This window comes from Loxodonta africana, chromosome 3 (assembly GCF_030014295.1).
Source record: "Loxodonta africana isolate mLoxAfr1 chromosome 3, mLoxAfr1.hap2, whole genome shotgun sequence".
NCBI classification, from domain to species: Eukaryota; Metazoa; Chordata; class Mammalia; order Proboscidea; family Elephantidae; genus Loxodonta; species Loxodonta africana.
Genome location: NC_087344.1, coordinates 91,313,509 through 91,338,623, shown reverse-complemented (window position 1 = coordinate 91,338,623; position 25,115 = coordinate 91,313,509). Strand labels below are relative to the sequence as shown.

Sequence of the window (25,115 nt, the reverse complement as noted above, 5' to 3'; positions counted from 1 at the left end):
CAGCGGTAATAGCCCTTCTGTGCATGAGTGGCTACCTGATCTGGAGAAACTGGAAGCGGAAGAATACCAAGAGCATGAATTTTGACAACCCAGTGTACAGGAAGACAACCGAAGAGGAGGATGAAGATGAGCTCCATATAGGGAGGACTGCTCAGGTTGGCCACGTCTATCCTGCAGTAAGTATTCCTTGCTGGGAGAATTCCTTCCTTCCCTCTCATCTTCCTTCCCATCCCTTCTTCCTATTTCCTTTCCCTCCCTCTCTGCCTCCCTCCCTCCTTCCTTCTTTCCTTCCTCAAACATTTACCAAGAACCTACCATGTGCAAGGCACTGTTCTAGGCCCCAGGGACACAGAAATGCTGGGGCAGGTGGTTGGGGTGGAAGGGCACCAGGGCCGCCTTGCACCAGAAGCTCTTCCTGGCCACAAAATCTTTATTTCTGCAGAGTAAGTTTTAAAAGCCTTTGGCCTGGAAGTTGTAACTATGGCCATTCGATTCAAATGTGTTCATTTCACCGGACACTGTATGCCAGTTATGTGCCAAGCACCGTATTAGGTATATCAGGTGTTCAAAAGTAAATAAGGAATGGCACTTGCTCCCAGGGAGATGGTGGGGGAGTAGAAATGCTAATGTTATTGTATAGCCATATGCCAAGTGCCATGGTGGAACTTCATGAGTTCCCTCTTCTAGGAAGCTTCCTCTGGCTTGCTTTGTTCTCCCACAGTCTTCTGGGTGTCTCTCCATCACAGCACCTGTCACACTGTCATCTACTTGTCTTTTACTTACTGGTCTCCCCATTAGACCGTGAGCTCCTTGAGGGCAGGGTTGTCTGATTAATCTCTTTCCCTGGTGCATAGCACAGCATAGCTGGCTCCTACTAAGTATTCATTGAATAGATAGATACTGTGGAAACATCAGCAAGGCACTATTAATTTTGTTTAGGGAGTCAAGAAGGGAATGCCTCACAGAGTAGGTGACAGGTGAAGTGTGTCCTTGAAACACTAATAGCATTTTTCCAGGTAGAGAAGGAGGGAAATGGCATCCCAGATGGAAGCATGTGCAAAGGCTTAGAGGTACAACAGAGCGTGGCTTGTTGGGGGAGCAAGGACCACCAACCAAGTGGCTGGAGCAGATGTCATTGTGTAGCAGAGTCAGGGGGCTGAGTGTGACCTCAGAGGTCATCCAGTCCATCCCCCTGTCAGGCAATCAGCAGCTTTGACCGCCCACTGTGGGCAGAGCCCTGTCTTGGGGAGACCAGAGAACTGGAAGACCCAGCCCCTGCCCTCAAGGAGCTTTTTGTCTTGCCGGGGGAACCAAGGTCACAGCTGCACCAACTCCCGAAGAACCCTCTTTCCGAGCTGCCTGTCGTCAAGTGCAAGGTAGGGTAGTGCCACTCTGAGTCCGAGGGGCTGGTGAGTGCGGGCTTGAGCCCAGGCAGGTGCAGCCAATCCTAGAAGGCTTCTGGTTCTGGAAGGCTGCAATTGTAAGCAGGGTGTGGGGGCAAAGAGGAAACATGGGCTAGTTGCAGACTAAGAAAATGGCACGTGGAAGAAGCAGTCAAGTACAGGGCAGAGCACATAGACTTGCTGCTGAAGCCAACTGTTCATGAAGGGGAGACGTAAGAAATGACCATGTGCAAGTGAGGAGGGTTAGCTGATGCCCTCAAGGATTCTTAGCCTCAGCCAATGCAAGCACGTGGTGGTTTAACCAATATTTAAAGATCAGAGAGAGCATGGAGTGCAGTGGAAGAAGCACTGAGCCTGCAGTGAGGCGATGACGCCCGGTGCCACTATTCCACCGCCCTGTAATCTTATCCCTTCTCTCTGCTCACTTTTATTTGTAAAATGGGAATAATAACCCCCATTCTCTCTGCCTCCTGGGTTTGTAAAGTTCAAATGAGATAGCACATGTGAAAGCGCTCTGTGAACAATGACGCGCTCTACACGTGTAAAGCAGCATCACTTCCAGGCAAGGAGATGATGACTCAGGAGGAGCTCTTCCTGATGAGTCTGATGCCCGTGGAATAAGCTTCTGTCAGCTGTAGACAGAGTAGCAGAGCAAGGAAATCAGCATTTAGTGAGCATCTACCCTGTGCCAGGCACCGCACTCAGTGTTTTACATGCATTTTTCACTTAATCTTCGCAATAACATTATAAAGTTGATATGTTAGCCCCATTTTGCAAATGAGGACACTGAGACTCAGAAATTTAATAACTCTCCTAAGGTCCACATAGGAGTCCCTGGGTGATGCAAATGGTTACTCACACACTCGACTACTAGCCAAAAGGTTAGCAGTTCAGACTCACTCAGAAGTGCCTCAGAAGATACACCTGAAGACCTGCTTCTGAAAGTCACAGCCTTGGAAACCCTATGGAGCAGTTCTACTTCTACTCTGTATACAAGGGGTCGCTATGAGTGAGAATCAACTTGATGGCAACTAACAACAACAAAGTCACATAACCAGGAAGCAGCAAAACCAGGATTTGAACTCTGTATTTACACAAAAGCCCATGCTTTTTCCACTTTAAGCCAAACAAAAACCAAGCCCACTGCCATCGAGTTGATACCAACTCATAGCAACCCCATAGGGTTTCCAAGGCTAGAGTCTCTATGCAATCTCTACGGAAGTCACGTCTTTCTCCCTCGGAGCTGCTGGTGGTTTTCAACTGCCAACCTTTTGGTAGCAATCGATCGCTTTTCGGGGTAAATAGCCTTGAAGCTCTGAAAGTCAGTATCCCCAACCTACTCTCTTCTAAGGTTCTCTCCCCTACCCTTTTCTCAGGTAGCGCCACTGTCACTGCTGGGCCCTGTCTTTTGGCCTAAAGATGTATCTTGGAGAGAGTGGGAAAGTGGCTAATCTAGAAGAAGACAGTCTCAAATACCTGCTAGTGGAGCAAGGCCATGGCACTCACACAAAACCACAAATAGCCCAGAGATGATTTGAAAAGCAATGGAGTTACTTTTTACCATATGTAGAATGTCTAGAATGTTCTATTTTGTGCTAGTTAGGTTGATGTAAAACACTGTGAGCCCTATGTGTGTTAGGTACTATATTAAGCACTTACATACATGATCTCATTTGATTCCCCAACAACCCTATGAGGTAGGTCCTATTATTATTCCCATTTGACGGATGATGAAACTAAGGCTCAGAGAGGTGAAGTGGCTAGCCCAAATTCACATGGCAATAAGAAGGATGTTGGGGGAGAATGAGGAGTCGCTGACAATCAGTACAGGATGTGTTTTTGGGGAGATGTAAATGTTCTAAAACTAGATCGTGGTGACAGTTGGCTGTGAACATATTTTAAAAAATGCTGAATTGTATACTTTAGGTGAACTGTATGGCATATATCTCAATAAAGCACTTCAAAAACTTTAAAAAAAGAAAAATGAGAGATAGATATTGAAAAAACGGGATTGTCCAAAGGAGGGTATCCAGGAAAAGGAAGAATGGGAAACGAGGTTACATCAGGACCAGTTGAGGGAAGTTAGAAGTGTAACCTAAAGAAGAGAAAACTCAGAAGGAAGGATAGGGAGCTCCAACACCATTTGCAAATGTCCTATGTAGAACTCTCTTGAGTCTAAGAAATAGAATCAGGGAACTTTAGAAGATATAAAGAAACAGATTTCACATCAATATAGGAAAGAATTTAAGTCCACTGACCACAATGGAAAGGAGCCCTGGTGGCACGATGGTTAAAGTGCTCAGCTGCTAACTGAAAGGTTGGTGGTTCGAACCCACCAGCTGCTCCATGAGAGAGATGTGACAGTTTGCTTCCATAAAGATTTACAAGTTTGGAAACCCTACAGGGCAGTTCTTTGTCCTATAGTGTCTCACTGAGTCGCAGTCGACTCAGTGGCAATGGGTTTGGTTGGGCTTTGGGCCCACAGTGGAATAGACTGCTCTGTGGTCAGTAAGCTCATTATCTATTGGACACTCTTTTGTGGTGGAGGGGAGTCTCGCATCTAATGATTTGAATGTAGAGGTGAGGGAAAGAGGGATTTAATTGACCTGCATTGCTTCCCAATTCTGAGTAATTAGTTTGGGGCAGGGGGCAGCAGATTTACCTTCCTGTGATTATTAACATGCTGAAGACAAGTAGTTAGTGGTCTGGAATTCAGCATTTGCCAAAGCTATCCCACTGAAGTTGACCAACCCTAATATCCTATAAGGGAGGATTGAGAAGGTTTAGATCTCTGTGTGCTCCTTTACGAAGATGCAGGATAAAATGGCAGGAAAAAGCAACAGCTTTGGATTGACACAGACCTAGGCTCAAACTTTAGCTTACCCACTTGCTATGTGAGCCGGGGCAAATGTTACTTAAGCTCATTGAGTCTCAGTTTCCTCATCTGCAAAATAAATGTGATAAATCCTGTCTCTTGGGGTTGTTTGAAGACTTTATGAGCTAATACCTGAAAAGTAATTAAATGTCTGGTACCTTGTGGATACTAAACAAAGAGTGGCTACTATGGGTCTAGTGATGATTTCTTCGATCTTTCTCCCCAGCGAGTGGCTTTAAGCCTTGAAGATGATGGACTACCCTGAGGATGGGACCACTCTATTCGTGCCTCATGGAATTCAGTCCCATGCACTACACTCTCTGGATGGTGTATGACTGGATGGGTGGTTTCTGTATATGGGTCTGTGTGAGTGTGTGTGTGTGCATGTATAATTTTTTTTAATTTATGTTGCGGAAAGGTAACCACAAAGTTATGATGAACTGCAAACATCCAAAGGATGTGAGAGTTTTTATATGTATAATGTTTTATACACTTTTTAACTGGTTGCACTACCCATGAGGAATTCATGGCATGGCTACTGCTGAGTGATTAACATAATGTACATAACCAAACGGGGGCTGGTGGCACAGTAGCTTACTCACCATTTAAAAACTATATTTACAGAGGATGTTTGGTTTCTTGGGGGTTTTTTTAGGTTTGGGAGGTTTCATTTTTTTTGTAAATAAAATAATTATGCTTTGTGGCTATCCATCAACATAAGTAAAAAAAGAAAGAAAAAAAAAAAACACTTCAACCCCCTTCCCCATTTAGATTATTTATTAACATATTTCAAAAATAAGATTAGTTCTATAAATAATTTAGAGAAGTGAGAGTATTTATTTTTGGTATGTTTGACTCTCCATGCAGACTCTGTGTATGTGTTTGTGATCCTTTTTATGTGTGTGTGTGAGAGAGAGAAAATCTGTAGAGAAGAGTGCTCACCTATGGCTGTTGTTCAAACACACAAAGATAAATATATTTTAAAACAGTCCACAAGAGGGGTATCTATAGTTTTCAGAGAAGCCTTCAGAAATTTGGTTCAGAAAGCAGATACCATGGATTGTGCAAACACCTAGCCTAGAGAGGCAGATCTTTTCCACCTCTGGCTATTCCTGAGGCTCCAATCAGTCAGGAAAAGCCCTCTAGCTCAACCATGGCTGCAGTGACTCCTACCTGGGCTTTCTGTTCTGTGGCTAAGAGTGTGCAGACTTTATACAGTGCCAGAGGCACTTGTGAGCTCAAGTCAACATGCCAGCACCTCAGCAGCTCCTAGTTTTCAAAGTTCAGCTCTTCAAGTAACTAATTTTCTTCAGGACACTTGAGTGGAAATCACTAAGTTTTCCTCTGCAGCACCCTGAAGGGCGCCATCCTTACATATAGAGCTAAGAACGTTTCCAGGACAGCCTGAGTTCGTCCGAGGGACTGGCTCAGCACTGAAAATCTGAGCCCTGCTGTGGCGGAGGATGAGGATGGTGGAATAGGTTTTACTACATCTGTTTCTCCCTTCTCCTTACTTTCTACCATTTCCTTTCAGTGGGGAGAACATTTTAAAGTAATAAATAGGTTTCTTACCATCATATGTTCATATAGATGAAACTAAGAAAAGGTAGCCAGACCAGAAACCATGTTTGAGGGGGGAAAATGGCATACACAATATTATAGGACATTGGACATACATCTTCACACAGGGATTTGGTTTACTGCTTTGTAAATAAAAGGAGAAATTCTGGGTATATGCATAGATTTTTTTTTTTTTTTCCATTATGGGCACTTTGTTTTCCCTGGGCCATGGTGGGTGGGAAGACGTTCTGTTTTCTCTTTGTGAGGATCTACCATTGAAAACATAATCCTGCAGTCCCAGGGAGAATTCCGTCCCCGCTGGCTGTCTCATCAAAGCTGTGGTCCTCTTTCCCTGCTGTTCTGCCACTTCTATCCCACTGGACAACTAGGGCCAAAGTGTGACACGGATGTGTTTGGCCTAAGTAGGGGCAGAGGACATGTATCTAACCTGAACATACCTGGAATTTGACACATCAAGTAAATACCACCCCCAGCCCCCACCTCAGTGAAGCTTGAATGTCTCACCAGCTTGATGGCCCTTAGATTTCCAAGCAGACATTGAAGAGTTCTATCACCCTATTCCTGGGACCTTCCTGTTCGTCATTTATGCTATGATAATGTCAGAGAACAACTGTGTTCCAGACCCTGGGCAGCATGCTTTGCATAAACAGTTTCCTCATGATACGCATGCATTGATAGTCCTGAAATATTTATTGAGAGGGTAAATGCAATTGACCTGGAATGATCACTACCAAACAGAATTTAAAGAACAGGTGGCCAACTCCTATGGAGCTTAATCATATACTACTATTCTTTCAAGAATGGAAAGTAAAATTATTTTTGACTGAAGAAAAAGTGGAAAACATCGAACTTTACACAAACGAGTGACTTTTTCTGTAACCTGCTTCCAAAGAAATTGTCTGAATTTCCCGGGAGAATTAAATGATAATAGTGACTAACGCGTAGTTTCTAAACTTTCAGTCAGATCCTAGCCTTCACAGAAGAAAAAAAAAAATGAATAGGGTCAGGATGATACAGCCTGAGGTCTCAAAATGATGATGAATCTCACGACTATCTCAGAGATATCCATGTTTCCTGAACACACTACAACGGCCTTTGAAAGAGGGCAACGATGGGAGCAACCTAGAAAAAACAACTTGTGGGATCCTCACAACGCTGGATGGCAATAAATAAGATGAATCTGAGGAGTCAGGTCCACCTTCCCCCATTTCCCAGCACCTGCCAGAGGTGTGGAACCCATGTCTTGTGCATAGAAAGACTTTCCTGCAAAACAAGAAATGCACGCTGGGAGAATTAGAGTTCCTAGACTAATGGAACATTCTCCAAGTTTGGGGGGCTTCTGAGCCTCATTCTGAAATGTTGCATGTCTGTTGCCTTTTGGCCCCCGCACCCATCATGTATCTGTGGCCAATAATGAATCAGAGCTGTACTGTAGAGCAGAAAATGGATTTATCAGACAGCATTTTCTCTGTTTAAAAGAAGCTGTACCGTCCTTTTTCTCCCTTTCCTTTGGGCTGCTGAACATTGTATCAAATGTGCTACCTATCTTACAACCTGTCTTCCCAGTGCAAATACAAACACACTGGCAGAAACAGGGCAATCGAGAATGTTATTTATTTACTCTTGATGTTGTTGTTACTGTGTGCCATCCATCGAGTAGGTTTTGACTCATAGCAACCCCATGTGACAAAACAGAACTGCCCGCATAGGGTTTTCTAGGCTGTAATGTGTGGGAGCAGATCGCCAGGTCTTTCTCCTACAGAGCTGCTGGGTAGTTCAAACTGCCAACCTTCTGGTTAGCAGCTGAGTGGTTAAGCATTGAGCCACTAGGGCACCTTTTTACTCTTGATAGCAATGATTATAAAACACAGTGAGGTAACCTCACCTGGCAAAAAGAAGAGATGGGACTTAAGTTTATGGCAATAAGTACTATTGACCCTTTCAGTTCTCTGTGATTACAATACAGTCATTCACTGATTACAATATAGTCATTTGCTGAAACCATTCGCTGGGCACCAACTATTTGCCAGGCACTAGGCCAGGCGCTGCAGATACAAAGGTCCATCTGCCCTTAGGGAGCTCACCAAATCAGAAGACAAAGACGTATACGGAAACAAACAAACAAAATGATAGATTCTATTCAGTGTACCGTTGGGGCACAAAGCGGTGGGGCGGGGGGAGGTTCACTTCTACCTGAGATGAAGAGTGGGGTCAAGAATGGCATCTTAGAAGAAGTGACCTTAAGCTAAGTCTTAAAAATTCAGTAAAGGTGTTCAAGCAGCTTCAGTGTTCAAAGCCAAGACAAAAGAGGCATGAGACAGCGTGAGGATTTTAAGAAACTGCACGTGGTTCATTATAGCTGGAGCAAAAGGCTCAAGGGGGACTTAGCAAGAAATGAGGCTGGCTGGGAAGACAGGTTCAATGTAAGCACTTTATAAAACACTTCTATTTAGTTTCTGATTCAACAAAGCAGCGTTTCCTGATCATTTATTGTGTAGGAAGCACCACGTGCATCATGAAAAATTCACCAGGATGCGTTGCCAGCACTTTGCAGACATGACAGCGTTCAGCCTGAAGCTTCCTAGTGGCCAAAGGGAAATCTCAAGTGGTTTTCATATACCTGAGTTGAAGTTTTTTGATACGGTCAGTGAAAACTAACATAAGGGCAGTGAGCTTGTCACAGAAACGTTCTATGTTGTCAAGAGCCTCTGAGATTTTCTCAACCGTGAAAAAGAAACCTGGGAGTTTTGGAGGCATGGAGTCTAGAGAGGGCACTTAATCACTGTCCAATCAGGTGCGGGTGGGAAGAGGGGGAGTGCACGGGGCTCCTAGCCTCCCACCCTACTCCCTAACTCCAGCCTTACACTCATCGTTTGACACAATACAAGTGAGCAGTTCAAAGTTTGAGAGTAAATAATTTCCTTTCCCATCAATGCACGAAGGTAGAGTATCGAAGTCTTCTCACACTGTGTTTTTAGGGTATTAGGGATTTTCAGGGTATGGAGAACTTAGGAGGTGAAGGAATTACGGCTTCAGATTTTCAGTTAACGGAAGAAATCAGGAAGCTGTGTTCATTCAGGCTATGCACCATGTGCATGGTCAAGAATCTGCAGAAGCCCTCTCTGCATCTGCAAACACTTTGTGTTACAAAAAGTAATAAAAAAGCCGCCTGTATATATATATTTAAAGATGTGAAGGTTTTGATACTTTTTTTTACAAAAACTACAAGAGAAAACAAATAACCTGTACAAACCATGTGCTTTAAAGGTGTTTTGTTCTATACAAGCTATTATTAATTTGGGGGTGGAGTACCGGGTTTGCAACTCCATCACATTGTATCCAAGTAGATTTTCCTTGTTTGTCCTCTCCCTCCCCCGAATGACCGTATTTGCTGTAACAGACATGTTAGATCTTGGGTCACACTAACCATCTCTGCGCTTTTTGCCTTGTCATCCTGAGTTCCGTTAGCTTTCGCACTCAGCCTGGTTTCTCTTCCAGAGGCAAAGAGACCGAGGTGGTGTGCTGCATCTCACTTGCTGTGCTGATATCATCTTAGTGAACTCAAAACCAAATGTGGACATTTGTAAAATCAGTGCACTGTTTGTAGAGAGAGATTAAATTCATTTTTTAAAACCTGAAAGTATTGTTTCCTTTTGATGCTTTAATGGGGGGGGGTGGACTATCATTGATTGAGTTCCTAATATGCACCAAGAATTTTGCATAAATTATCTCCATCTTCATGACAATCTTGTGAGATAAATATTATCAATATAATCATGCCCATTTTACAGATGAAGAAATGGGTGAAATAACTGCCCAAATTCGTAGTTACTTTTAGTGCTCCCAAAGAGCACTTGTACCTCCACCTTTATTTTCCGTTTCTACCTCTGCATCTGACTAAAACCTGTTTGTCCTTGAGGACTTTGCTGAGGTAATTCCTCTTCCAGGAAGCCTTCCCTAATTTTCCAGACTGGGTTAGGTAACAACTCTATGCTCCCGCGGTAATTTATGCCTATCTCTATCCCAATAGCAACAATTGTGAGGATGGCGCAGGACCAGGCAGTGTTTTGTTCTGTTGTACATAGGGTCGCTATGGGTCAGAACTGACTCAATGGCACCTAACAACAATAATCCCAATACTTCTTCCCCACCCCTGGTTCACATACCATTGAGGACCTCCTTGATTATAAATCTTGTAAACATTTCCAGCCCTTGAAACAGTACAGGTAGTCCTCGACTTAGGACATATTCAAGTTAGTACGAACCACACTTATGACTTTTTTTTTTTCTCGTTATCGTTACTACTAACGTACTTAGTGCAATGTTGCACCTCGTGATTTGCTGATGTTATCACTCTCAGACGTTCACTCATAGGTGTTTATATGTAATGTTTCCAATCCCCAAAGATAAAGATTAGGTATATAAAGACACTGACAATAAAAGGCAATACTAATGAAAAAAAAAAAAGATAATTCAACGTAGGTCAGAATCGACTTCTTACAAGGGAGTCATGGGAACGAAGCTCCCATTGTAAGTTGGAGACTACCTATATTTAAGACTGTTGACCACTCCTTTCCTGGGATGCTCTTATTTTGGCTTCCATGACACCATACTCTTGGTTTTTTTTCCCTACTTCCCTGGCCACTTCCTAGCCTTTGCCCACCCCTTGGTCCCATCTCAAATCCATCCACTTTTCTATTTCTGCTACCATTATCCGAGTACAGGTCACCATCATCTTAAATTACCACCGCCATGGATTTTTAACGACTACTTTCATAACCCTAATGGAGCCCTGGGTGGTGTAGTGGTTAAGAGCTACAGCTGCTAACCGAAGGTCAGCAGCTCAAACCCACCAGCTGCTCCTTGGAAACCCTATGGGGCAGTTCTACTCTGTCCTGTAGGGTCGCTATGAGTTGGAATCAAGTCGATGGCAACGGGTTTGGTTTTTTGGTTTCATACCTCTAGTTTTTCTATAGGGAGCAGTGGTGGTTTGGTGGTAGAATTCTTACCTTCCACGCAAGAGACCCAGGTTTGAGGTCTGTGTTTGGATCCTGGTCAATGCACTGCATGCACAGCCATCACCCATTCCTAAATGGAGGTTTGCATGTTGCTATGATGCTGAATAGGTTTCAGTGGAGCTTCCAGACTAAGACAGACAAGGAAGAAAGGCCTGGTGATCTACATCCAAAAATCAGCCATTGAAAATGCTATGGATCACAATGGTCCAAACCCCAACCAATCATGAGGCTGGCATAGGACCAGGCAATTTTTTGTTACATCGTGCATGGGGTTGCCATCAGTCTGGGGCTAGCTTGATGACAGCTAATAACAGTTTTTCAATTTTCCAGTTTAATCTACAACATTGCAGCCAGAGTGATCTTTCTAAAATGCAGTAGGTCTCATTATCACCACCCCTTTCCACTTCCCTGCTTAAAACCCTTAAACTGCTTCCTTTGTATTAAAATCCAATACCCATGGCTTCGAGCCCAGATTCCTAAATATGACTTTGTAAGGTCCTTTATGAATTTGGCTTTTGCCTCTTCTCCACCCTCATTACTCACTATTCTATATTCTAACCACATTGAACTTCTCTCAGTTCTTCAAATGCACATGTTCTTTTTTATCTGGCCCTTAAATATATTATTCCCTCTGGAACATTTCCTTCGGGAAATCTTCCTTTAGACATGTCAAAAGAAAAAAATTGCACTGGGCAATGTTAAAACAGGCAAGGGTGATTTTTATTTTTTAAAAGATTACAGTAAAGATGCTGAAAGGACTAAAGAAAGGAAGGAAGGAGCACTGAAATGGGGAAAGGGACACACTAGGACTAAGTCTGAGCTCCAACTTGACTGAAGCAGAGAGCTGAGAGTCTTTTAAAAGAAAATTAGGGGGACTGACTACTTGAATGGGCAAGTAATTCACCAAGGTTGTGATTAGAGCTGTTTTCTATAATGTCTATTCTAAAGTTATTTAAACAGTACATCATTAAATTCATCTCAGTTGTTTGTTGTAAATCTCCAGAACACACAAAAGAGTGAGAGATTTTCTTTAACAAATAGCTTGGGTAAAATTCAACTTTGTGAGACCCTTAGTTTGGGTTAGGAGCCATCCCTTGTGGCCTCACAGCATTCTGTTTCCCATTGGTAACCCTTATCCCTACATTGCAATTGCTTGTACATCCCTTAGTTGCCCCCTCTGTGAGCTCTGTGAAGGTCTGTCTTGCTCACCATTATACCCCCAGCACAAGACACAAAGCAAGTACTCAATAAATTTTGCTGAATACCACAGACCATCTATTTCAACTATACCACGACCCAAGAACCTGGATCACTTTATAGCCTGCTTGGAGCTGGCCATCCTTCTAAGTTTTCTCAGCATTTTTGTTATTTGCCATGTCTGTAGATGGCCAGCTTCACCCATTATAATTCTTATGATTTCACTCTTGGAAAATAGCCTTGTGGTGCTTCCTGATGCCTATGGTAGTGGTGGTGTTGTTGGCATAGAGTCAGTTCCCAGTCACGGTGACCTTACATGTAACAGAACAAAATGTAGCTTGGTCCTGTGTCATCTTCATGATCTTTGACATGCTTGAGCCCATTGTTGTGGCTATTCTGTCAATCCATCTCATTGAGGGTTTCCCTCATTTCTGCTGACCCTCTACCAAACATGATGGCATTTTTTAGCAGTTGGGTTTTTTCTGATGGACGCCATAGACATCAGGAAGCACCACAAGGTTATTTTCCAAGAGTGAAATCATAAGAGTTATAATGGGTGAAGCTGGTCATCTACAGACATGACAAATAACAAAAATGCTCAGAAAATTTAAAAAGACAGCCAGCTCCAAGCAGGCTATAAAGTGATCCAGGTTCTTGGGTCATGGTATAGTTGAAATAGATGGTCATGCCATTCTTGCTTCTCAGGAGCATTCTGTATTTATTGCTTCTAAGACTGATTTGTTCATTCTTCTGGAAGTCCATAGTATCAGTCAATATTCTTTGCCAATACCATAATTCAAAGGCATCAATTTGCCTTCTGTCTTCTTTTTTTTCATTGTCCAGCTTTCACATGCTTATGAGGTGATTGAAAAGACCATGACTTCGGTCATAAAATTACCACCTCAAGATTGTCGTTAGCTGCTGTTGAGTCTGGCCCTGACTCATAGCAAGCCCATGCACAATGGATCAAAATGCTGCATGGTCCTGTATGGTGATTGGCTGGGATTGGACCATTGGGACCTACAGAATTTTCATTGCTTGATTTTCAGAAGTAGATCACCAAGCCTTTCTTCCTAGACCATCTTAGTCTGGAAGCTCCGCTGAAACCTATTCAGCCTCGTAACAACACACAAGCCTCCACTGAGGGATGGGTGGTGGCTGTGCTTGAGATACATTGGTCCTGAGATACCAGGTCTCCCGTATGGAAGGGTAGAATTCTACCACTGAACCACCACTGCCGTCCAACCTAGGGGTTTATTTATCAGGTGCTTAATGCCTGGTGGTTCCCTTCTGTTTTTTATACAGTTCTCTTGTTAACAAATCCCGTGTTATATAATAAAAATGTCTTACGGTTTTATAGCAATTTATAGTTTGCAAAGTATTTTTCAAGACATTGTTTCTTTTCATCCTGACAACAGTTCTGCCAAGTGTATAACATTATTATGCTCATTTTAAAGATAAGGAAACTGAGGTCCTAAAAGCTGAATTAGTTTACCTAAGGTCACAATGAATCACTTTTATACAAGGGATTATTATAATCCAGGTCTTCGGTTATTTATTTTTCTCCACCACGGCCACTCTACACTCTGCTACCAATGGTTTTTCAGGGAGAAAAGAAGTAATGGCAAGACTGGAAATGAGAATCAGGGCCACTGGCCTAGGTTACAGAATAGTATACAGTTACAGTCACCAGACCCCAAGAATAATGTCCTCTCAGCACCATCTAGAACCAATTCCATTCCCCCTCTGTGGCTGGAACTTAGATGATCTAAAGCAGGCTTCTATAATTAGGGTTTCAATTGCCCTTGGCTTACTGAACTTGTAAAAATTTTTCCACGGCCAGAAAACCTTCACAGAAGTCAACCGCTTTGGCCTGAAAAAATGAATCAACCCTGACTCACTTGAGAAGCTTTACAAAAAAAATACCAATGCCCAGGTCCACCATCAGAGATTTTGATTTAATTGGCTTGGCATGGAGGCCCAGGTGTCTGCATCTTTTAGATGTTTCCCAGGTGCTTCTAACGGGCAGCCAGGCAGGGCTGAGAATCACTGCTGGGCAAGCAGTATATAGATAGATGTGCAGTAGGAGATCAAATATTCAGTTTAACTTCTTTCTACTCACAGCACCTACTCTAGAGACCAGTGAACAAATAACCATTTTCAAAAGACTGTTGCTGTTGTTAGTTCCCTTTGAGCCACTCCAACTCATAGCAACCTTATGTATAACAGAAAAAAAATGTTGCCCGGTCCTGTGCTATCACAATGGTTGCTATGCTTGTGTCCCTTGTTTCAGCTATTGTGTCAATCCATCCCACTGAGGGTTCCCCCATTTTTGCCAACCCTCTGCTTTACCAACCATGATGTCCTTTTCTAGCGATTGGTCTTTCCTGATAATGTGTCCAAAGTCTCACCATCCTCACTTCTAAGGAGCATCATGGCTAGGACTGATACTTTCATTCTTTTGGCAATCCACAGTATATTCAATATTCTTCACCAAAAGGTAGAAAAGGATAAAATAAGGGTTAACCAGGGGTTTCACCAGGTGAAATCCACGTGAAACTGTGCATTACAGATTAGTAAGTAAGCACAAGTAAGCCCATGCTTACCTTGCTTACTGGGTAATCCGCCCCCATCAGGGGATTGTAAATTTGAAAAGAGGCTTTGATTCTGTAGGAAGGTGCTATGGGGCTGGGAAAGAGATGCCAGCGATACCTAGAAGCAGAATCTTTGATGTGAAATTATTCACTATGATGATCTGGTAAGCATCATGCTTATCTTGCCTATTGGATAATCCGCTCCTGGGGATAACCCAAGTGCCAGCGAGTTTGTTTCAGTAAAATGGCAATTCCACCTGTGAATTCAGGGAAAGCATCACAGAGAACAGTTCTCTTGAACTGGTATTTAAACAGCAAAGTTCAGACAAAGTCGCCTGTAGACACACCACCCTATGCAGTGGTTCCTCTTTAGCCCTATAAGGTAGGAGTCATTTAGCCCCAATTTACCATTGAGAGGAAACCCTGGTGGTGCAGCAGTTTAGTGCTATGGCTGCTAACCAAACAGTCAGCAGTTCGAATCCACCAGGCGCTCCTTGGAAACTCTATGGGGCAGTTCTACTCTGTCCTATACGGTCACTATGAGTTGGAATTGACTTGATGGCACTGCGTTTGGTTTTTGGTTCTTGGTTACTATTGAGACGACATAAGTCCAGAGACCTGACCCAAGCCATGCTCTTTTTAATCGCCTTATATGCATGCGGAAGCTGGACAATGAAAAAGACCAAAGAATTGATGCCTTTGAATTATGGTGTTGGCTAGAACATTGAATACACCATGGACAGCCAGAAGAAAGAAACAAATCTGTCTTAGAGGAAGTACAGCCAGAATTCTCCTAAGACGTGAGGGTGGTGAGACTTAAGCTCACTTACTTTGAACATATCATCAAGAGGGGCCAATCCCCGGAGAAGGACATCACGCTTGGGAAAGTGGAGGGTCAGCGAAAGAGAGGTAGACCCTCAGTGGGATGGACTGACACAGTGGCTACAACAATGCGCTCCAACAGCCACGATTGTGAGTCTGGCAAGGTCTGGGGAACCTTTCGACCTTGTTACACACAAGGTCGCTGTGAATGGTAGCCAACTCCAAGGCACCTAACAATAACAACAAGATCCGGAGACAGTGAAGAGGCTTTCCCAATTCACACAGTGTCAACGGTTGAGCCTGGAGGTAGGCAGGACTCAGGATGTTCAGTCAGGGCCTTTAAAGGAGTGGTTCCGACCTCATCAGGGTCAGAGCCCCACGCCCCGACTCTTTCCAGCGACTTCCGGCCTGAATCCCCAACTAGACCCTGAGCGGGTAAAGGAAATCTCAACCTTGACCCCTCCTCCGGGGGAGAGGGGCGGGGCAGCCCTGGCCCCGCCTCTGGAGGAGGGGGTGCGGCAGCCTTGGCCCCGCCTCTGGAGGAGAGGGTGCGGCAGCCTTGGCCCCGCCTCCGGGTGGGAAAGGCGAGACAACCTCGTTCCCGCCTCTGGGCGAGAGGGGCGGGACGGCCACGATATGCCTCCGGATAAAAGGGGCGGGAAGTCTTGTTTCCGCTCTAGGAGGAAGGGGTGGATGGCGAAGAAAAATCTTTCGGATGCAGGCCACCGTGCTGCCGGACGTCACTTCCGTGCGCCGCACTCGACGTCAGTGTCAGGCGCTTACAGCGGCGGTGCGGCTTAGTATTAAAGTTTGGCCTCGGTTGGCTTTTGCGAGCTATGGAAAGTGACTTTTATCTGCGTTACTACGTGGGTCACAAGGGCAAGTTCGGCCACGAATTCCTGGAGTTCGAGTTCCGACCCGACGGTAAGGGCGGGCCCCAGGCTGTCCGCAGCGGGGACTAGGCCTCGGGGCGGGTGAGTGGGGAGGTTGGGGGTCCGGAAAGGGCAGGGAACTAGAGCTAGACCTGTGCTGCGCGGGAGTGAAAGGAACGCTCTTGTATACGCCCCACTGGTTCTGCCTTTGTGCAGGGATTCTGTTTAGTGACTTGTGCTTCTAGTTTAGAAAAGAGTGCTCTTGCTGTCGAGTGCAGAGTGGGAAAGGGGGGAAACAGGGCTACTTATCGAGGAGTCATTTACAGTTGTCAAAACAAAAGGGTTGTTGATTGGAACTAGGGTGATCATAGAAGTGGAGAGAAGGATTTAGAATACTCTTGGAGGCAGAACTAATGGGGTGTTGCTGATTGATAGAATTTGGGGAGGAGGCGCTGTGGTGAAAGAAATGAATCAAACATGACAGAAAACTTCTACTAACTGGGAGCACAAAGATGGATCAAACAAGCCCTGATTGTGAGGAAGACGAGCAGTGATAGTGTATTAGGTGCTTTGGTAGAAAGAAACAGAGGGGGCACCTAACCTATACCGAGGTTCGGGGAAGTCTTCCTGAATGAAGTGATTTGAGAGGGGAGGAAGATGAGTCTTTAGGAATGTATAAGAGTTGGTGAGAGTCAAGAACGCATTTTGGAGAGCATTAGCAGCAGACGATCTGAAAACTAAAAAATGCATGGGATGTTTCTTGCAGAAACCAAGTAGTTTGGTTAACTCCAACTTTGTAAGAGGAGAATATTGCAGGAGTGAGGCTGGAAAAGCCGGAGGGGGCTCATCTTAGCAGTATGCTGTGCTGAGAAACTTGGATTTTTCAGGAAGGCAGTGGGGAGCCATTGGTACTATGAAAGCACTAATCAGGTCTGTTACTAGATCACTTTATCCACCGCATGGAGAATGAGTTTAAAGGTGAAAGGCAAGAAACAGTGCAGATGTTGTTGCAATAAATTTAGCTCGTTTTACATGTGTTTCTTCCATTCTACAGGGTAAAAACCGCGTCTTCTATTTCCTTTTATCTTCTTTATCCCCCACCATATCTCCAGCTTAGCTTGTTGAATGGCCCACATGGAGGCTCACAAAGGGCCTTGTATACCGCATGCGCTCAGTGATAAAAGCACAACATTTCCATCACAGGAATAGATCAGAGGGTTGCATGATCATATGATAATATATATAACCAGCATTTTACAGATTTCAAAATGCTTTCAAAACTCATTTGGGCCTCAGGAGGCCCTGTACGCAGGTAAGTTATCAATTAGAGTCCCTATTTTCAAGTGAGGACATTAACCCATAGAGATGTGATTTGCCCAAGCTCACAAAAGAGCCTGCCTGTATTGTTAGCACACCTGAGCTGCCTTTTGCAAGAAATATAGTTCAGTGTCAGCTATAGTTTTGGCTGTGAGGCTGTTTAATAGCCTAAAGTGAAGAGCTAAAAAGACTAGTATTGTTGAAACACCAAAGGTTTAAATAGTAAATCCGTTAGACAATTTGAAGAGAAAGTTGGAGGACACATTTTGAGCAACAGCTGATAGTATTGGTAGCTAATGATGCTTTGGTCTTTTGTTTTCATTGTACACTGAATTTGTTTTTTGCTTCTCACAGGGAAATTGAGATATGCCAACAACAGCAATTACAAAAATGATGTCATGATCAGAAAAGAGGTATGAGCCTTCTGAGAACCCTTCATTCACTGCAGTTCAGCCCTTTGCCTTGTGTTGTTTTTGTTCTTCCTGGGAGTGGTATTAAAGACAAAGAATAGGGCAGTAGACATATGTCTGTTGGCAGCTTCTAAAGTCTTCCTCAAATCTTCCTTTAGTTTGTGTTTGCTTTTTCAATGCTGAATCAATTACTAGTAATCATTTGGAGTCTGGCAGATCTAGGTTTGAACCCTCAATCTGCTGCTTACTAACCATATGATCTTGGGCAAGTTCCCTGGCTGAACTAGCTCAGTCTCAGTTTCTTCATCTGCAAAAGCAGGGATAATAAAACCTGTCCTCCTCACAACTCCTCAGTACTCTTGTAGAATTAAATACATTATATATAAGGTCCTCGGGGAAAGGGAGCATGAGAAAGCAGTTAACATTCATTGAATGCATGTTAGGCGCCAAGTCTGGCACTAGCTATTTTACATATATGATCTTATTTAACACTAGAAAAAAAAAAATTTTTTTTTTTTTTTAACTCTATTGTAAGCCCATGTGATGGGTTGTATTATATCCCCTTTGGTAGATAACTGCTTTCAAGTTGATTCTGACTCATGGCAACTTTATGTACAATAGGACAAAATGTGACCCAGTCCTGTATCATCCTCAAAATGTTCAAGTGTGGCATGTTCAATTCCACTGCGGCTGTTGTGCCAATCTGTCTCACCAAGGGTCTCCAGTGCCCTCACTGGGCCCTTTATTTCACCAAACATGTCCTCCTCTAGTAATCGATCCCTTCTAGTGACATGTTTAAAGCAAACAAGTCAGACAGTATTCTGTTATGATCCGTAGTTTTTATTGGCTGGTTTTGGAAGTAGATCACTACTTCTTTATTCTTAGTCTCTTAGTCTGGAAGTTCTGCTGAAACCTATCCACCATGGTGACCCTGCTGGTATTTGAAATACTGGTGGCATAGCTTCCAGCATCACAGCAACATGCAGGCCACCATGGGACAACAAACTGACAAACGGGTGGTGGATATCCCTTTCACAGATAGATAAATGAAGCCTCAGATATTAACTAAGGGGCTTATTCTAAGTCACCCCTACTAGTAAGAGAGAGAGTGTTAATTTCTCAGTAAATTCAAACCCATACCTACCTCTCCCATCTCTCAAGTCCAGGTGCTGCATTTTGTTGTGATTTCTACTACACCATTAAGGCTTTATCAAAGCTACTCTTTCCTTTTAACCAGTTTGTTACATTTGAAAATGTTTTTATATTGAATATATTTTCATACTGTTATATTTAATTAGCAGTCACTTCATGCTTACCGACACATCAGCATCCTGATTTTTTAAAAAATGTGCATTAGTATGCAAAATGTATTTTAAAAGACATGTCTCTGCTCTTCAGAAGCATGTCATCAGTTAAAAATAACCAGGGTGTGGGACATGATTACTCATCTTCTGTTTTGGGTTCAGGTGTGAATTGGATATGTGGCAGAGAGAAAGTCCACGTGAACAGGATGTGCCAAGAGGCTAGAAGGGCACTTCTGACCCTGTCTGTCTCCTCCAGCACGCTGTCCGTGGTCAAGCCTAAATGTCTTCCACACACACAGGTGCCAGAAGCAAGTCTCCAGGAGCATTTGTTTTTATTACCGTCTCTACCTGAGTCAGGGAACTACTTGGGGATACCATTTAAATTGTTTTTTTAACTTGCTTTCAGGCTTATGTGCATAAAAGTGTGATGGAAGAACTGAAGAGAATAATTGATGACAGTGAAATTACCAAAGAGGATGATGCTTTGTGGCCCCCTCCTGACCGAGTTGGCCGGCAGGTGAGTGGTTTAGCAACTCTCCCTCTAGTATGGAAACCTTACCAATGGAAGATGAAATTACAGCTCTGCACAAGACATCAAATCCACCATTTCAGACCTGTAACACTGGCAAAAATGTACATGTGCCATTTCAGGCCCATTAGAGTGGCTAAAAATAATCCCAGGTGTTAAAAAGGATGTGAGAAAAAGGGGAATATACTACTGGTAGGAATAAAATTGGTACAACCACTTTATGGAGCAATTTGATACCATCTGGCAGAATTAAAAATACTTGTACCCTACTTTGGAAACCATGATGGAGTAGTGGTTAAGAGCTAATCCAAAGACTGGTAGTTCAAATCCACCAGGTGCTCCTTAAAAACTCTATAGGGTAGTTCTACTCTGTTCTGTAGGGTTGCTGTGAGTCCAGATTGACTCGATGGCAATGGGGTTGGCTTTTTTTTTTTTTGGTATCCTACTTTTAGAAATTTTCCTGGAGACATTTTCACATATTTACAAGGGGATGCATAAAAATGTTATCGCCACATTGTTTGGTTATAGTAACAAAAATTGGAAACTTAATTCTGCTTCAATAGGGAAAGGGTATACTCTAAAGCATTTAAAACTAATGAACTAAATCTCTATAACCCAACATGGATAAATCTCAAAAACAATGTTGAATTAAAAAATCAAAGATACATATAGCGTGACCACTTAAATAAAAATTTGAAAACGTATTACCAATACTGTAAAAACAGGAGTGGAAGGAATACACTCCACCTTCAGGGTATTGATTAGTTAACCTCTGGGGATGCAGGAAAGGAGAATGGAATGGGGGTGAAGCTAAATATTATAATGTTTTATTTCCTTAAAACCTGACCCAAGCATGACGAAATACTAACACTTAAAATCTGGGGAACACTGGACTCGTTGTTTTCTCTATTTTCTGTTCAAATTTTTTCGTAATTAAAAAACCTAAGTAAAAAAGTAGGAAAAGTAAAAACTGTATATAAGCTTTTGTGTGAGACACTGACTTGATTTGTAAACTTTCACTTAAAGCACAATAAAAATTAAAAAGTAAAAACAAGCAGGGTCCACTAGAATGTAAGTTATATGAGGACAGAGATCTTCGTTTGGTGTGATTGGTTTTACTGATCTTTCCCAAGCACGGAGAACAATCCCAGCATACAATAGATCCCCCACAGATATTTTTTGGAAAGTTCATGAACCTTTCACTGTTTAAAAATTGAGACTCAGGTCCTGCAGCTAGTAGGTGGCAAAGTTGGGATCAAACCCAAGGTCTGGAGTTCTTTTTCTTGTCCCGTGTTGCCCAGATACGGAGATCCTTTGCTATTTTTAAAGCACAGACCTGCCCATGTCACTCTACAGGGTAAAAAAAATGAAAACCCTCATACAAAAAAAAAAAAACACTGTATAAATTCCTCCAAAGCGCAGATATGGTGGAGCCTTGTGGACACAACTTTCTCTAAGAATATAAGCTTCTCAAGGGCAAAAACAGTATTTCATTTATCTCTGTTACTAGTGCCCACTACAGCTTAGTGCTCAGTGAATCTGTGGCAGTGAACTGGCCTTATGTGGCCATCTGTAGTAGGTTTGTGTGCTTTGGCAAATGATGAACCCTTCTTCTGTGTGCATGATGAAAAGGCCGATTTAGTGTGACTTAATTTTTTAAAATGTTTTTAGGAGCTTGAAATCGTCATTGGAGATGAACACATTTCTTTCACAACCTCAAAAATAGGTTCCCTCATTGATGTTAATCAGTCCAAGTAAGTATGCATGATCCATACATCCAGTTGTATCTGTTTTGGAGCAGCTTGTTGGGAAACGCTTAGCCAAACTGGGAGCATTATGGGACGATCTGGTGCAAAATGCAAGGCAGAGGTGCGGGCAGCTTTGTACCCCTCACTAGAGAGGGACTCCCCCAAAGTATTTTTGAGGACTTGACCCTGTTGCCTTTGGTTTTTGAGTCAATCATTGCTACTAAGAGCTTCTCAGTGACATACACACGCACAGTATGCATAGGAACAGCCACAGTGGATAAGAATCTGCCCAGAAAGAAAACAAAAAAATGCCAGTGCTCAGGATAAACTATATAGAGTCACCCAGTCTGAACTGCTTCCTCAGTGTTGGCTCTTTAGTGCATCTTAAAAGTCTGACTTTAGTGAAACCTGAAATTTTTTAGGATCTAATTTTTAAACTCATGTTGTTGACAGGAGGGAATTATAAAGTTGAGACATGACTCTATGTGCTACAAAGAGTCCTTAGAGTTTGGTAATCTCTTGGCTCTTTTTTTTCGGTGGGGGGAGGATTTGGGATTAGATACGGCTCATTTTTAGTTGGGCCCAATCATCTTCCTTTGGACAGCTTCTTTGGTGACTAAGAAAGCCAGTGATTCCAGCCTCTTAGTACTGCTTAGTACTACTTTGAAAAAAAAAAAAAGTTTTCCTAATTCTGAAAATAATATATACTCATTGTAGAAAGGGAACCCTGGCGGCGCATTGTAGAAAATACAGGAAATGTGGGAAAGTAGGAGGAGGAAAAGTCGCCCATAATCATATCAATTAGACAATCACTGTTAATATCTTGAAGTATTTCTAGTTTTTTTTCCTGTGCATTAAAAAATATATAAATGTTTTTACAAGTACAGAGTCACGTACTACCTAACTTCCATTCAGGTAATGTCCTACCCGCATGTATGTCCATAGTTCTGTAAGTTTATAAGAATTCAGAAATCCTGATCGGAGAATGGGACGTAGCAGGCGTAACCAAATGTAGTGAACACAGTAGCTTTCTGGTGGCTATTCAGTAAATACAGGTACACTACAGTATCCCATGTAGCTTTGCTATTAAGTACAGGCAGTCCTGATGAACTACCAACTTTTACATACAGCCCTAAGTTACGGACCAACCCCGGAAAGCCTATTAAAAATTCAAGGTACATACAATGGTTGGTAATAACAAACACAAGTGCTGCTTCGCAGTGTGAATCAAAACATTATTACCTTAATGTATCTGGAAGTGTTTCTTTAATGTTTTTTATGCATGGAAAGATACACTGTATACTAAGACAAACATTTGACTAACTGATGTTAGATACGAACTGTACCTGTTTGATTTACGAACTGTACCTGTTTGATTTACGTACAAATTCGATTTAAAGATAAAGAAACATAACTTGTTTGTAATTCCGGCACTGCCAAATTTATATAGCATCCAAGTCACATAGTGTCCTATTTCACAGAATGTATTGTGTACGTTAATTGATGTGTGACTGTAATTGAGATCAATGTTATTTTAATAATTTTTTCACTTAATATAAGCATTTCCACATTAAAAAAACAGTATGTTTAAATGATGTCATTATATTCCATTTTCATATATCGTCATTTCATTCTTTTTGGACATTTGGGTTGTTTTTAAAGTTTTAATGCTATAAATACCTTTATGATGAGCATCTTGGTACAAAAATAATCAGGGTTATTAAATGGTATTTTCTGGAGCTTCTCACAGCTTTTAAAACATTTTTTCCTCTTGTGTTTTAGGGATCCAGAAGGCTTACGGGTATTTTATTATCTTGTGCAGGACCTGAAGTGTTTGGTCTTCAGTCTTATTGGATTACACTTCAAGATTAAGCCAATCTAGATTGAATATTGGTGTGGACCTGAGGGGGTTGGGAGTAGTTGTTTTTAATTCCCATTATCAGGAACTTTTTGTGTATATCAGGGCAATATTTTTTATAAACTGTAAATGATTGTCTTTAATAAATATGATAAAACCCAATTTTTATTATTTTATAAATACTTGAATAAGTGTTATTTGAAGAGCCATGTGAACTCTTCCTCGGTTACTTTTTAAAACACTAACAGCTCTAGTGGTGCAGTGGTTAAGAGCTTGGCTGCTAACCAAAAGTTCAGCAGTTCAAGTCCACCAGCCACTCCTTGGAAACTCTATGGAGCAGTTAAACTCTGTCCCTAAAGGGTTGCTATGAGTTGGAATCAACTCGATGGCAATGGGTAATGCCCTAAGTATTACTGCCCCCAAAATACATGTAACCAACCGTCTAGATTACAGGAGATGAGAATAGAGAAACATGTTTTTTAAAAAGCATGAAAATGCAATCAGCAATATCTAGAGGAAACTCTAGGACATAGTTTCTTCAATAGATAAACTGCAAGGGAAGCAGAAATGGAGTGGGAATCTGTAGATAAAAAGATGTTTGGGAAACACATTAATCAAGACTATGTTTAAACCCTATTTGGATCATGTCTTGAAAAGAACTGTAAAATTGACACCAGTAAGGAAATGCGAAGACTGGATATTTACGTGTGAAGTGCTATGGTGCTTTAATCATCTTTTAGAGGTACATATGTAGCTGTTTTAGTACGGAGGGAAAATGTGGTTTGATATAACTATTAATAAGAGAAAATGCCAGTCTCAGTTTTCCAGTAATCCATTTTAAATTCAGAATACCAACACTCATTAAGAGCTGAGACTAAGTTGGTACAGATAATATTGGGAATTGGCTCAGCAGGTAGATCTGTGTTCTTTTTCCTGATACACTGCATGTTTTAGTGAGGCACATTGCTGGGTGAACAGATCGTGGGCCTGAATGGGACTGCTAAGCCTCTTTTGACTGAACGGAGGTGATTAGTCTAAGTTCACACCTGTCAAAACAGGCCAACTTGGGACAAGGCCCCAGATGACTCCCTGGACAGTGTTTTTCCACTCCACTGTCTCCTTCAAAGATTGGGAGGCAAGTGGGTGGTGGAGCTGAGACCTGAGATCTCCCTCCGGCCGGTGCACCTCCTGCTATAGGTAAACAAGGTACTTGGGCCAAAGAGGCAAGTTGGTGGTAAAGTAGACAGAAAAACAGGCACTCCGGATTTTAAAGAAGTAACGATAAGGGCCTCAAAAAAGCTGTAGGAGTCTAAAAGGGGCTGTTGGCTTGTAACGCGAACACCCACAGCTCCTGTATACTTTGAAGTGCCCTGAACAAGAAAACAGGTAAAAGAAAAACCAAAAAAAAAAAAAAACCCAGTGCCGTCGAGTCGATTCCGACTCAGAGGGACCCTGTAGGACAGAGCAGAACTGCCCCATAGAGTTTCCAAGGAGCGCCTGGGGGATTCGAACCGTCGACCCTTTGGTTAGCAGCCGTAGCACTTAACCACTAAGCCACCAGGGTTTCCACGTACAACAAGATTTGGT

The 25,115-nt window shown here is 42.5% G+C and overlaps 2 protein-coding genes across 19 annotated transcripts in view; both read left to right on the top strand.

The window, feature by feature from the left end:
• Window positions 1-9,499, top strand: part of LRP8 (LDL receptor related protein 8) — a 92,394-nt gene extending 82,895 nt beyond the window's left edge. For 7 of the 18 annotated variants that reach the window (XM_010591261.2, XM_023549579.2, XM_064281993.1 and 4 more), the window contains 3 exons: window positions 4-176; window positions 1,200-1,376; window positions 4,505-9,499. In XM_010591261.2, coding sequence (XP_010589563.1) covers window positions 4-176; window positions 1,200-1,376; window positions 4,505-4,543 — 389 coding nt within the window. In that variant the 3' untranslated portion in view covers window positions 4,544-9,499. The other 11 variants (XM_023549580.2, XM_023549578.2, XM_023549577.2 and 8 more) reach the window with 3 other exon arrangements.
• A 6,681-nt stretch (window positions 9,500-16,180) lies between these two features.
• MAGOH (mago homolog, exon junction complex subunit) lies at window positions 16,181-24,953 on the top strand. The gene is made up of 5 exons (XM_064281997.1): window positions 16,181-16,414; window positions 18,034-18,092; window positions 19,800-19,910; window positions 21,594-21,676; window positions 23,453-24,953. The coding sequence occupies exons 1-5, from the start codon at window positions 16,327-16,329 to the stop codon at window positions 23,550-23,552; spliced, it is 441 nt and encodes a 146-aa protein (XP_064138067.1). The 5' UTR covers window positions 16,181-16,326; the 3' UTR covers window positions 23,553-24,953.
• The last annotated feature ends 162 nt before the right edge of the window (window positions 24,954-25,115 follow it).